Raw genomic sequence first — 14,725 nt, forward strand, 5'->3', positions numbered from 1 at the left:
AACCTGCCTGTGATGCTGCCAGAGGCTGGGTGCTTTCTTCACATCTGAGATCCTCAGAGCTGCCCCAGAGTTTCTAGCAAACAAACTTACTGCTTTCATTTTACACCAGAAGCATCACAACTACCTGGGAAATCTCCCTCCCACACCCCACAGGCTGTATTTTGGGTGGCTTGATGATCTCACCACCACACAGCTACTAAGGTTAAACACTGCTTTTAAAAACTCTCATGTAAAAGCCACTGAGGTCAACTTTTAAGTTCAGACTCACTCTGACCAGCTTAAATACAGAAAAACAAAGCAATCGAAAGAAAAGGACCAAAAGGAATTGCCCATCTTTTCTGCCCCACTCCCCTCTGAACCACACAGTGCCAGACCTACCTACAACTGCTCCCATCCTGCCAAGCCCTGCTGCAGCTCTGTGTCCTTGCCTTTCCCAGTTTCTTCATAATCCTAAAATGATCTTCTCATGAAGAGAGTCACCAATACCTGTCCAGGCACTGCCTCTTGCTATGCCTGACTGCACAGCACATCCCGAAGGGGATGCAGGAAAGCCAGGAACACGGGGACAGCTGCACAGCCCATTGTTACAATGCTGGTGCAACATGAACAGTCAGAGGGGACAGGAAAGGAAGTTATAAAAACAGTAACTGGGAAGAAACATCAGGGATCTACACCCTCCTCAGTCCTGGGGGTACAGCAGAGAAGAAAACTTCACAAGAAATATGACAAGTTTCCCATCCAAATACATTCCAAATAGGAAAACCAGAATGAAGTGGAACCATGAGCTTCCCCTTTCATTTTCCCCGAGAAGAAGCTGTTTCAATTCCATTAATCTGGAGGCACAGTGAGTGAGTCACACTTCAGCAGGTACCTTCATGTTTGAGGTCAAACCCAGGCCATGTAGTAATTAGGACACTTTAATGGAATTCTCTTGTCATAATAAGCTCGTTCCCAGAGCTGACTCAGGAATACAGCAAAGCACCTGAAACCCACAAGGTGGGATTTCTCCTTTTACACAGTGATCTGCACATCTCCCATGTGAGGAGGTGTGGCTGCATAATTTCATAATGAAGTAATACAAGCCTGCATATTTTTACAAGGAAGCAAAAGGAGAGATTTGTTCATGCTGCAAATCCAAGGAGTCTTCAACACCAAGACAATTCCCTTTTGTCATAGTTTTGTTTTGTCACAGTTTCTAAGCAGAAGTTCCCCTGGTAGGAGAGGAACAACATCAGCTAACAGAATTGCTCATCTGCACAAGAGCCCACCTCATAACCAGTTAATGAAAAGGATCCCACTAACTGCAACAGAAGCTGGACAAGACCTCTGGATTCTGAGCTCAGGAGGGAAACTATCTGAGAGGTGAGGGCAAGGAGGCAGATTCTCCATGCTCACAGAAGAAAACAAGAGCACACCTTATTTAAAACCAACTCTTTCCACTCTCACATTTATTTTTCCTAAAAACAGTCCTTGCAAATATGTCTCGTTTCTCTTTCCCAATTCAGTGGCATTGCTGCAAGTCCTCCACGGCACATGACTCTGGGGAAGCAGAGAAGTGTCCCACAACTCAGTCCCATTTCCATAGGAAAAGCTGACTCATAAATCACATCATCCTGGAGATGCTGACACAGGTTTGTAAGGAGCACCTGAATGCCAAGTCCCAGGAGCAGGCTGGAGCCACCTGAGGGCTGGCAGGGCTGCCCAGCTCTAGCAGAGCAGGAGCCCCTCCTTCACGGCCAGGCGCTGCCGGTGGATCTTGTCCTGCTGCAGCTCCTCGTGGTTGGGGTGCCAGAGCTTCATGACAATCCTCTCAATGTTTAGAGCATAGACTGTGTGTGCAGGGATCACTTCTTTGTGCACCTGGAAAGGCATGGTGGGAAACAAGCTGCACACTTCCATACACATTTGCCCATGTTACCAGGGAATAATCTCCCTCTACCACAGGGGCCAGCTCTGCAGAGTGGGAACAAAGGGAATCTCACAGGGAGAGCTGCTCCCTGCCAGCACCACCAGAGCAGCCAGCACAGCACAACAACCTCTTACACCACTTGCTAAGGGAGTGCCACGGTAAGGAAATAGTAATTTTGCTCTTGGGGTGGCAATCAATAACTGATCATCAAAACCACAGAAATAACAATTCTGACTAAACATGAGGTGAATGCTTGATTACAGCTCTGTGGTCTGTATCCACAGCTGTCAGACAAAATCCCAAGGCCTGTTCACAACAGTACAGATCATCAAGGGGGAATTTCTAACAACTAATTTTAGACATTCAAAGTGGCAATGCCCCCACAACTGCCAGAGGAGGAGGGAACCACAGCCATACACTGCCAATGAAAATTCACCCAACTGACCTCAAATGCCTCCCCAGGGCTGGGGTGATCACAGCCAACCCACTGCAGTGCCCTGCATGCCAGGACCAGGTATTCCTCTAAGTACCCAGGTGGAACAATGAAGAGTAAGAAGGGACATGCCAGGTAAGGTATTTTTCTGCAGCACTGTCAAAATCCACCCAGCTCAGTTCTAATAAGAGTTCACCTGTCTTACACAGCTGTGAGACAGGGATTTCCTCCTCAGCTCTGTGACCAAGGGGATCAGAACAGGCATTAAACCAGCAGTTAACAGTGGGAACAAATCAAAGCCAAAGAAGGAAAGAGACTATGGGAAGAGAAAACAAGTCCCCCTCCATGCACATAAACCACGCCGAAAACTTGCAGCTGGCACCCAGGGCGGCGCTGCCGGTGACACGAAGGTGTGACATGACCAGCTTACCTGCAGTGCCTCAAAGAGGTCGTACATGTTGACTGGAGGCAGGGATGCTGGCAGGGTGTCCCCAGAGCAGGCCAGGAGCAGGGCTGCCTGCTGCTCAGCATCATCAGGAGCGGGTGGGGGGGCCAGGCTCTGACCTGCTGAGGGCGTGGTGCTGCTCGGGGGGCTGGGGGCAGAGCAGGCAGAAAACATCCCAGTCACAAACCAGCACCAGCTGTGGCTGTCATACAGCAGCAGCCTTGCTGTTCTGCACCACAGATGTGGTACATAAAATTATTTCAGCTCTAATAAAAATTTCTTTTAAATTCCAGTTTAACAAGGAGTGTGGACTGAGCCTCAACATGCTCCAGCCCTGCTTAAATGGTCTCAGTTGTGCAACTTTTTGTTACTTGCATCCAGTAGTTTCTACCCAGCATAAAAATTAAGGCACACACAACATTAAGCTGGAACACTGGCCGTTAGGCAGAGTTGTTTGTAGCGCTACAATCAAATCTTCAAACACCCACGACCTCCTGTCAACTGCTAGAAGCTGCCACAGACAAACAAAACTGCCTTCTCGTACACAAACACTGCCAGATGCACTGCACAAACTCTTTGACACAGACTCCAAACAGAAGGACCTCAAAGCCCTGCTAACTGGAAAGATGTGCCACAGAACCATAAACACATTTGCATGCAGGAAATGACAGGATGGCAGTGTCCTGCAGGTCCTCACTCCAGTGCTGGGAAATCCCCATATTCTCACTCCCTGTTCAGCTGCACAATCCTCCATACCAATGCCTTCCTAGCTGGTGAAAGCAAGACACCATCAACACACATACAAGATGCAACTGAGCCATGGAGTAATTCCAAGACCAGCAAAATCCATGTACATTATCAGCGTGCTGCCAGCTCCTTACCACTCAATTAAGTTGTTATAAGCAACAACACTGTTCTTCAGATATGGCTGAGGGTTGACATTGCTTCCAAAGGCATACTTGAAATGGCCATCCCTCAGACGATAGGCTTTCCTCCTGGATATCACAGAGGTCAGAATGTCCTTAAGGTGGTTCTGCAAGGAAAACCAATCTTGTGACATGTGCTGATTCATTCACTTGTGGATAGAAGGGCCTCAACAAACGGCAAGACAGAAGCAGTGCTGCTATGACTACAGGGACCTAAAGATGGAAGGGAACCAATATTTGGACAAGCTACAGGAGGTTTTCATTATCCAGCCCTTGGATACAGAGAACATGGCACTTTGAGGACTGTAAACATCAGCCTGTGAACTATACTTTAATATGTGATGCCCTGCTTCAAATGTCAAAGGGGTGTCTTCGATGCTAGGAAATTCCCAACCTTTGATCAAAAGTTAAGATTTCATAACTGACACTGGATGTTACACTTGAACTGAAATGCACGTCCTGACATGAGAGTGAAAAGCCCCTCACTCATCTTTTTCATTTGCCCGAACAATGCTGGAGAAGGAACTGTCTGGAAAAAACAAGCAGACAACTTCTTCATTTGGCCTCAATCCAGATGGGAACTCAGGTGGCCTCCACATGCTGAGTGCAGAAAACCAACCACACATCAGTGCTCCAAGCAGTGGCTGTGTCATTCCTGGGATGTGTACAGTGATGCACCACCAATGGCCAGAGCCAAACCAGGACTTCACCTGGATAAGGTATCACCTGCTTGTGTCCCTTCATGGCCAGGCCAGACACTGTGCCTGTAACAGATTGCTTTTTATAGAACTGGTCAAACTGGCATTCCCATTCTGTCCCTGCTTTTAAGTGACAGGAATAGTATTTTCCACAGCAGCTACTTCAGCATGCCTGGGGTATTGTGCAAATACATCAAAACTAACACTTGCAGGCAGAAGTCCCAGACTTTACATCTAGGGCACGAGATTGTCCATTCTCACATTACTCTGGGGACAAAAGGACAATTGGAGAACAATCAGAACAGCAGGATTCCACCCCATGCAGGGGGGCAAAGCCCCAGACTGCACACAGAGCCTTTTGCTGCTGCTGTCACGAGAGCACTGCAGCCCCCCAGCCCAGCCTCACCTCCACAGCATACACAACAGCTGTCACTGCCTCCTCGGTGACATTGTCCAGCCCATGCTCATAGGCAGTGACAATCATCCTTCCTTCCAGCTGGCCACGTGTGGGGAGCATCATGGTGTGAGAGCACAGCTTCAAATCATCATCCTCCTGAGGATCCTTTGCCACAAACTGCTGGGCTCCCGACAGTGGGTTCTGAGGCTGGAACCGGTGCTGACAGGAACACAACATTAAAGCATAAGGTAATATTCATTCAGACCCTTTGGTTCATCTAGGGGACATCCCTTCTCCAGTCAGAAAGCTTACATCTATAAAAAAATCCTTTAAAAATCCTCCCCAATGGCTTGTGACTGAAGAAATTGTTAAGTCAGTGTTGGTATCCTTTCACTGGCCTTGTTCAGTAGCACCCCAAACCACCTGAACTTTGGGTATCCACAACCCACTGCAGCAAGAAATTCTACACACCACATGAAGACTCACCTGCTCTGGTCTGCTCTGTACCACCCCACCTGCCAGATTTGTTTGATTCTCCTGGGAATCTCAAATGCAGTCAGTGACTGCCCCTTTTATCTCCTTTCACACTACCCAGGCCAGTGACTGGACTTTCACATCTCTCAGACACTTTCTGTGTTGAAAAGTTCTCATCTATTTAGTAATTCCTTGTACAGAAGGGTGCATTTTTACTTACCATCTGTACAGTTACCCTCCAGATTAAAACCCATGATCCTAAACTTGTGTGATTGATTCTTACATTTCTCTAATGCTTTAAACTTAGCCCAATTCCAGCACTAATTTCATACTCCAGGCTCCCTGTGTACTTTCACTACTCTAAGCAGAGCTGTGTTACAGAACAGCCACTGAGATGGAATATGACTATTTTTCTGAACTGACTCAGTAATTTAGCAAAAATACTCATCACAGAAGAGGAATTCATACTAGAAGGTGGCATTTCCCAGGCCATATGTATTCCAGCACAAATCCTTGGCTGCATTGTGTCTCAAGCTCTGAGTGCCTGTGATGGCTCCCCAGTCTCCAGAAAAAGGGGGGAACAAAGCAACTGGAAATTATTGATCCTTGAGCCCAGCCATGTGTTTGGCCCAGCTCTGACCCACAAGGAAACAGACTCAACACACTCCTTCTACTTTCCAGTAGCTGTGGAATGGAGATTGCTGCAAGGCTCTTATGGGGCACCAGGACAAACACACTTTAAATATGAACAATGAATAAGCAGCAAAGTGGATTTCTCACATCTTAGTTTCAGGGGAGAAAGGGGGGCTGCTTTAGTCAAAGGACAGTGTGGCATTTAACTCAGAGTGAAAAACCAATCCACCCACTGGTGATGTGAAAGCAGGTTTCCCTCCCCATCATTCTAAAGATTTATGCTTTCATTACAGGAAAGTCACATGCCTGGAAAAAAAGACCTTCAAAACGTAAGCAACTCTCAAGAGGAATATGGTTTGGGAGAGCAGAAGCCAACTGGAATGGACTTGTGGTCATTCACAGCTGTTATTCTGACCAGTGAGGGAAATATTATGAAATACCAAGGCACTTGCACATTCACACTACTCAGGAATCCCATTAGTACCAGAAAAGCCCATTAATCATAAGATGCACTTCATACAGTGCTTACTGCCAAGCATTCCTGAACAACACACACTAGAAATCTGGTGCATCCTAAGGGTAGTGAGTAAATCAAATTCCAAGACTTCCACTACATCACAACTTGCTTCTCGAACTCTCATCTACTTGCTACTGAACTCAAGAGTTACAGTCAGGTTTTAAGACAGGCAAGGTAATACAGTACAAATTCAGAACATCACAATAGAGGTTGCAGCTGTGAGCACTGCAAAGTAATTTGAGAATTCCTAAATACAAGCAGCCTTCAGCTGGACTTGCATTTCTTTGGATTCCTTTAGTCTCTGAAGCACACACAGAGTGCCTAATCCCAAATCTCCCCTCCACACTGGTCTGGCAGCACAGAAACAAGTGCAGAACAGGGGTGTGACAGTGCAGGGTGGATGTACAGAGCCTCTGCTGCAAAGTGAACCGGATCTTGCACATTTCTGTGCCACCTACCAGAAAATAGCACCTTTAAAAGGCATTCTCAGCTCTGAAACAACTTGACCTTCTGAAAACATTACACCCAGGATCTCACTTCTAACACTTTGAGAGTTAGTCAGAGAATTCTATCTGACTGCCTGAATAAACAGTAAATCACTTGTTTTAGGAATTTGGCAGATGTAAAGAGAACCACAGACACTTACATCGAACTTTTGGCGAACTGAAGAAATCTTTTTCTTCCCTTTGGGTTTTCCAGGTTTAGTTGCAGAGCCACCTGGCCATGGCAGAGATCCAGCACCTTCTACAAATTGAAAGGAAAAAGAAACCAAAACAAACCAACCAACAAACAAACAACAAAAAATAAACCAAAAAAACACAAAACACCCACTCAGTGTTGCTGATTTAGGGCCAGGATGAAACCCTTAACATTTGGCCACCTGTTAAGCCTCAAACCAAAATCAACAGCCATAGCAAAGAGGGGAGAACATCTTTGGTGGCCCCTCCCTTCCTTTGTCAGCCCCTTGCTACTTTGACTCACTCACAACACCCATGACTTGTGTAGCAATTTCTGTCCACACACCACACAAAACCCACAGTGGAAGGAGAGAGATAAGCACAGCCCGTAAGAAAATCCAAAAGGAAGGAACAAGCTGTTTGTTCCATCAGGAAGGTAAGAGCTTGCCTAAAGCTCTTACCTGGAGGTGGGTTCTCCTCTCACCCACTCCTGGATCAGGTCAGATGCTAAATCATCTGAATTGAGCAGCCTGACTCCCCAGTTCTCCTGCTGCTTCAGCAAGATTTGTCATGGATCCTTATTAAACACCACTACATCAAGCTGATTGTTCTGCTACACTGAAGAGGAGAGGGGGGAAGAACCGCAGAGGCCACTGAGCCCAGGACCAGGATGTCACTAATGTGACCGGTGAGCAAACAGCTGAAAAAGAGGTTCCTGTTTAGTACTAATAAATAAATACAATAAAATCATCAGCTCTAAAGTCCACTGGATGCTGTCTAACAGCTACCCCTACAGCAGGCCAAACCACATCCTGATAATCACACAGCTCTTGGCAAGGACAGCCCAGCAAATTTCCTGCTGACAGGCTTACAGCATCTGTGAGCAATTAATTCCTTCAGGAACACTGGCTTAGGACAGCACTGCACTGGATGTGTGTGTGCTTGCTGGCCGGGAACAAGTGCAACTCAGAGGCTGGACAGCCCTCTTGTGGCTGCAGAGCAGCCTGTGCTGTGTGCAGCACCCTCCTGCCTAGCCCGGCCCTGCAAGTGAGCATCCTCTTCCTTTGGAGCACAGCGTGCCCTCAGCGTGTCCCACTGCAGGGAACTTGGACAGCTCAGCTCTGAAGGCACTTCAGCTGCCCCCAAAGCAGAGCCTGGAGCTCCCTGCCAGGCAGCTCTGACAGCACAGCAATGTCTTGGACATCCCCTGGCCACACCTCAGCCAGAATTTGCCATTTCCTCTAGAGAGAGACAAGAGGTGACAACAGCCTTTCCACATCTCACCACCCACAGCCTGGCCAGCCTCACTGAGCACTGACCAACACCCAGCTGTGGGTCTCTCCTGCTCCCACAGTTCTCACCAGCTTCACACCAATCTGTGGGTTTATCTCTGGCTGTCCCAACTATGCTCAATCTGCTATAATTGAGAATTAACTATGGTTAATTTGCTGTAGTCAGAAACTCAAACACAATTATACCACAGCCCTGTTTGTAAGGAATGAGGCTGGCTAGAAGACCTTAGCTATGGGGAGCTTCCCACACTCACAGCTGGAGCACAAGCACCGTGCCCTCTGCTTTGGAAAAAAAATATTCTAACAGGATCAGGCTCAGCTGAAGGATTCAGGTTTAGTTTTTGAATGGTCAGCTGCTAAGAAGGGATTAGAAATAACCTACACACACAGAGATGGCACATTCTCCCTATATTAAAAAAAAAGTTTACCAAGATGTTTAGCTACATGCTATCAGAGAGGTGGAAATCCATAGCCTACAAACCCTGTTGTCAAAATCCACTGGTAAATTTAAGAAATTAAAAGATAATAAATAAAACCTCCCCAAAAATTGTAAGGCTGGTGTCACTGCTCATCAATACATCACAGGAGAGGCCCTAATAATGGAGCATAGGAAACCACTGTGGAGAACCACATCAGGTCTCACACAGCTCATTCACAGCCTCATTTGTGACCAGAGAAAGTGCCATGAGTGGAGATGGAAATTGCAAACACTCTTTTCTCTGTCAGTGTTATGCAGATATAATAAGCTACAGTTAAGTCTGAATTTCTGAAATACCTTTTTTAAGAAAAATAATACAGTAGGTTTTAAATTAAATGGCAACTAAATTTATAGGCTTTGACAGTAGATCTGAAAGATGCAAATTAATTGAATCTCAACGTGCATGTTTAACAAGAACTTAGCCAAACTCAGCTTAAAACAAGGAAAAGGTGAGATAGAATCTCCTATTCCCCACTATAAGGAGCCCATAGCACAATTTTTGGTTCCTTTTCCAGGTTTTCATATTACCAAGCCCAACTTGCACTAGATGAAGAAAGCAAAATTTCCCTCTAGCATTCTAAGAAACCAGTACTTGCCTTCCTGGCCACAAATGACAAGGCTGGGTTGGCTCAGACATGAAACTTCAGAGATGAATGCAGATTTTATTTAATCTTGCTAGCAAAGGAATCAGACCTTAACAAGCCACAGCTGCTGCTCTGCCTTCAAAGATCAGCAAGAGCTAAAACCATTTTTGTAGGAGCTGCCACATCTCTGCATGGCACCATCATGATGGCACCAGCCAGTCCAGACAGAGCCTGTCAGGTTTGCCTGACATGCTGCATGAGGAAAGGACAAAGAAACAGAGAAAGTCACCACAGAAAGAAGCAGACAGAGAGAAAACACATTTCCCACGCCTGTTTACTTGATCTTCAATTGGGGGGGTTGCTTGTTTTAATCTTCTTGCAGGGACAAGGGTTTTGGTCAGCTATTCTGCTGATATCTGGTTGATATTCTGCTGGCTCTCCTCTGCATATTCCTCTGCTCTCCTCACACTGCTATTTTCTTACTTTTCCTCCCTTCTCAGTACTCTGGGAGAAGCAAAGAGGAGCAACCTGAGCCAATCTCACAGTTGAAAGCCCTCTAAGCAAAGCCTGTGGACAAACCTGATGAAATAAAATGCTGCTGTTATTCCACATGAGTTCTAATTCACCAAACCATCTTTTAATTGGCTTCAGAACATTATCCAATAAATTAAATCCTTACATCACTAACTCAAGTGTTTGCAATTGTCTCAGTTTTACTGCTAACATTTAACTAAGAAAGGAAGGAACAGTTGCAACAAGATACATATTAACTCAAGAAACCTTGCTACCCTGAGTGCTTGCAACTGTCCAACAAACAAGGGCAGGTCAGCTTAGTAAACAAGTCCATGCAAGGTTAAGAAAGGATTTAAATCAGAGTCTCTCTTGATGGAATTTTTTGGGGCAGAAAAAATCCCAGTGTGCTGGTTTGGGGAGGAAAAAGGTTCATTTCTTCCATGGTAGCTTGCACAGGATTATGTTTTGGATGAGTGCCAAGAACAATGTTGGTGACACAGAGATGTTTTCACTCCTGCAGAGCACAGAGCCCAGGGATTTTTTGCTCCTCACCCCATCCCACCAGCTAGGAGCCTGGCAGGGCACAAGGACTTGGGAGAGGACAGAGCCAGGAGAGCTGACCCCAAATGGTCATCCTTGACATCAGAATGGACAACACACCTCCCTGCCTCTGCAGCAGCCAGCCCTAGATGGCCCATGCCAGAGAGGCTGTGCAACTGGGATTTCAAGTGGTTTGGGTGACTGACAGCCTGAGCAGATGAGAGGGGGAAATGCAAAGCATCCTCAAAAAGGGTGACGGTCACCAACTGCTCCTTAAATCCCAGGTGGAACCACTAGTACAAGAGGCAGCAAAATCGGGACCAGATGGGTTTGTTTGCATGTTCAAGATATACTATAATCACGCCTGAAAAATACCTTCTCCAAGGGTTCTTGTTCCAGTACAGTATCAAGTACAACTTGACCACTGACCACACATGGTTATTTTCCCTTTGTCTCTCACAAGAAGGTGGAAAGTACATGCATCAATAACCCTTGTGATGGCGTGCCAGGTGCCTCAAAAACACTTCTTTAAAGTTACTTATTTCCATGAATCATCAAGTAAACACCTTCTACCCAAAAGACAGTGGTAGAGATAAAAGCCTGTTAGCTTTCCATTCTTACATGGAGGGGAAAAAAAAAAAAGAGAGAGAGAGAGAAAATACCAAACCACAACAAAACAAAAAAAACAAACTAGCAGGTGTTAGACTGGCATCTAGGGGAAGAAAGATAAATCTAGATGTTAAAAGCTAGTATTCCAGTGATACTGCATTTTCCTGGGCCTGCATGTACCACCCTAGAGCACACACAGCTGATAGGGAGATCTTGCTCTAAGAGATCTCCCAGTCAGTGGCCCAGAAAGAGGAACCTCAGCTCCCAGATCACTGGGAGACTGCACTGATCTGTGGACAGCACAGCTGAGCTGCTAGAAGGGACCAGCAGAACGCACTGTTAGCCCCACAGCACCAAACCACATCTTTAAGACCACACAGCCATGATTAAACTGATTTTTTTCAAGCTGGCTTATGCAGTCTGTGGCCACAGAGCCAGCCAAAGCTTGCCTGAGAGCCCTGGAGGTGACCAGCACTGGTGGCCAGCTGGCTGCCACCACAGGCTGCCATGACCTGCTGAACCACGACAACCAGGCTTCTTCCAGGGCTCTGAAGAGAGCAGCTCAATGGGACAAGAGAAAACAACCTCCAGGGACTTGAAATTAAAGCAGGTCAGGCAGGAAATAAAGAGCATATGGAAAACACCTGTGGAGCAGCACCCTGCTCTGTGCTGGGGCTCCCACCTTCAAACAATCCTAAACAGCCTTGGAAAGGGACACCTGGGAGAGTTTGCTGAGGAATCCTGACCAGACAGCTGCACACCATGACTAAGTGGCATAAAGAGACAAGTGATATTCAGAACAGCTGAGCCCAGAGCATGCACACAGGAATAACAAACCCCAGCCTCAGCCACGTGGCAGGAGGCTCTAGCCTGACCACTGCCTCTGAGCTGTGAGCTGCACCCCAACACTCAGCAGCTCACTGCTGAGCTCAGAGAACAGGCTCTGCCTCCCTCCCCTCCTCATTTAGACTCAGCTGCTCCAGGTGATCATCAGGGGAATCTCTGTTCCTGTGCACTCTCTTTATAATCCAGCTGTAATTAATTACTCAAGGTTAAAAGCAAGGAGCAGCAGATTCAGACATAAACCCTCTGATTTACACGAGTCCAGCTCCCTAAAGGGAACAAGTTTAGGACACACAAGGTGTTTTTGCAGTTCAATCAACAGCAAACAATACAAGATTGGAGGTGGGGGCAATCAACATTTAATTAGCAGAGCTGGTAGAGTTAAGGATCAGCTCCAACACAAAAACTCATGGCCATCCATGAATTTTTCAGGCATTATTTCCACTAGCTACAACAGGCACCTCAGTAGCAGGTATTCCCTCAAAAAACTCATCTCTCAGGTCTCAGCCCATGTAAGCTGTAACAATTTCCTCTCCCTTCCTACACAGCAGTTCCACACCTTGAATTGCAGCTCAGTTGCCCTTGCTACCACATCTCTTGGCTGAGAGCTCTTTTGGAGACCAAACAAAACACACCTGCACCCCTGAGGGCAGCCAATCTAGACACTCACAGAGCTAAAATGTAATTCTAGATGCTCACAAAGTTAAAATGTTAACTATCTGCAGATGACTGGGTTAATAGGTCATAGCTCAACCAAGGCTTCCAGTAAGCACTTTTCTATCAGATATGTACTTGAAATCAAGATGAGTCAGGAAAAGTCAGCTCTCCACAATGACCAGGAACAAAGGTCAGAGGAGAGGGAAAGAGGTAAGCAAAGCACATCAAAGAGAAGGCTGCATGTGCTTTGACCCTTCAGCTCACAGCAGACACCAACCCAGAGTTCAAACCAGATTATCACAGGCAGCAATCCAGCATCAGCCTCTAACCAAGCACACACAGCTTGGTTAGAAGCACCTCTGCTGAAACATCATTTTGCTACATTTTTACCTGTGTGGCAAAAAACCCATGAATATGAAGGCTGAGAACATTGGGGTACTGTGCACACACCCCCAAACACACAAGTGGCAGGCACAGTGTTACACCAAGGGCTTAATGAGGCTTCTCAGGACTCACCTGGGGCAGAAACCAAGATCTGGCATCGGGTGAGAATAGCCAGGAGGAAATCATTGTGAGAATGGACTGTGCAGAGAGAGAGAAGAGAGCTCATTAGCAGCACATCAGTGCCCAGAGGCACCCCCTCAAAGCCATCCTAAAGCTGCTCCCCAAGCTTTCCCACTGTTGTGTTCTCCCCACCTGCTCAGTCAATTTTTAATTTAAGTTTTTTGAGAGTTTTCTTCTACTGGGCTGAGAATCTACTACTATGACAACAACACAGAGGATACTACACACAGCACAGAAACAATGAGGTCATTTCTCAGTATTACACACAGTGTATTACAGCTGCTTGACAAGTTCTGCTGTATTCAGCCAATCAGAAGAGCAGCTGTCCCCTCCTGCCATGCAGGCACCCCACTGCAGTGCTTTTGGTTTTGTTACAAATACACCAAAATGAGAACCACAAAGATGAAGTCAGCTCAAATAGGCTCTAACAAAACAGAACTTCATTGCAGAGGTTTTCTGGAACATAGAGTAAATGTGCACAAGAGAAAGTGAAAACAACTTCAGAGGGTTTTAGGATCCTCTTTGGAGTCTGAGCACCAAAAAAACTCCCTGCCTTTCCCTAAGGGATCACAAACATGGAAACCAGGAGCCCCCACAGTGAGCTCAGCAATGCCCACCCACGTCTGAGGACACACAGAGACGCAAGGACCGAGGAATCTCCCCCTCAGCACCCCAGCTGCCAGTCCCAAGGGCAGGAAGGACCTGCCTGCTGCAAATGCACCCTGGGGAACCCAGGCTCCCGCCCCTGCTCCAGCTCCAGCCAAAGGGAAAGCGCAGAAAAGACTGTGCCTCCACAGTGACATTAAAAAATGGCTTTTTGGTTGCTCGAACAGCATGTTTTACATGTTTATCACATTTACAACGGCAAATTGTCTGTCAGTACCGGGGTTACAGAGGGACTTCCCCATGCAGGCCAGGGCACCTCCCACCATTTTAACCCCATTGCTGCCGGAGCCCTGGCCGCTGCTGTTTCCCTCACAAGCACTGTCCCCGTTCGGGAAGCACCGCGGAGCCTGCAGGAGCTTCCCAGGCCTAGCAGGGAAGCGAACCCCGGGTGCTCCTTTACCATTGTCTTGCGTGAGAAGCCTGCGCGCTTCCAGGTCAAACTCCTCCTTGCTGATCTTCTGCTTGAACCAGAGCTTCAGGTTGGCCCAGTACCTCGGGAAGAGCAGGGAACCACAGAATCAATGCGGTTGGAAAAGACCTCCGAGATCAGAGGGTCCAACCTCTCAACCAGACCGCGGCTCTTTCCCCTCCCCGAGCACCTCAGCTGAGGGAGCGGAGCAGAAGCGCTGCTCCCTCACTCAGCGGCAGCAGCGGCGCCGAGGCTCTGCAGGAACACGGCAGAACGCGAGGGGCCGGGAGGGTGGCGCAGCCCCGCTAACCCGGCTCCCCCGGCTCCCCAAGGGCACTCACTGCTTCACGTTCTCGCCCAGCGCCTCGCTCAGGCTCTTCTTGGCCGCCTCCAGCTCGCTCACGTAGGTCGCCATCGCCGCCTCGGCCCGTCACGTGCCCGCGCTCACGTGCCCGCGCAGG

At 47.4% G+C, this 14,725-nt stretch overlaps 1 protein-coding gene across 1 annotated transcript; it reads right to left on the reverse strand.

Moving 5' to 3' along the window:
- Window positions 1–901: 901 nt before the first annotated feature.
- Window positions 902–14,718, reverse strand: TADA1 (transcriptional adaptor 1). Its single transcript, XM_066556202.1, has 8 exons — window positions 14,606–14,718; window positions 14,256–14,347; window positions 13,142–13,207; window positions 7,079–7,176; window positions 4,818–5,027; window positions 3,669–3,820; window positions 2,773–2,935; window positions 902–1,860 (listed from the first exon to the last, which is right to left on the reverse strand). Exons 1-8 carry the CDS (start codon window positions 14,677–14,679, stop codon window positions 1,708–1,710), a joined length of 1,008 nt encoding a protein of 335 aa, XP_066412299.1. The 5' UTR covers window positions 14,680–14,718; the 3' UTR covers window positions 902–1,707.
- Between the last annotated feature and the right edge of the window lie 7 nt (window positions 14,719–14,725).

This window comes from Molothrus aeneus, chromosome 9 (genome assembly GCF_037042795.1).
Source record: "Molothrus aeneus isolate 106 chromosome 9, BPBGC_Maene_1.0, whole genome shotgun sequence".
Taxonomy (NCBI): domain Eukaryota; kingdom Metazoa; phylum Chordata; class Aves; order Passeriformes; family Icteridae; genus Molothrus; species Molothrus aeneus.

Excerpts from the sequence above, each read along its gene's own strand:
- TADA1 (XM_066556202.1), bottom strand. The coding sequence starts at position 14,679 with ATGGCGACCTACGTGAGCGAGCTGGAGGCGGCCAAGAAGAGCCTGAGC. Across the intron at positions 5,028-7,078 it reads CAGTTCGCCAAAAGTTCGAT|CACCGGTTCCAGCCTCAGAA; the intron begins GTAAGTGTCTGT and ends TGTTCCTGTCAG. Across the intron at positions 3,821-4,817 it reads CTGTTGTGTATGCTGTGGAG|AACCACCTTAAGGACATTCT; the intron begins GTGAGGCTGGGC and ends TTTTCCTTGCAG.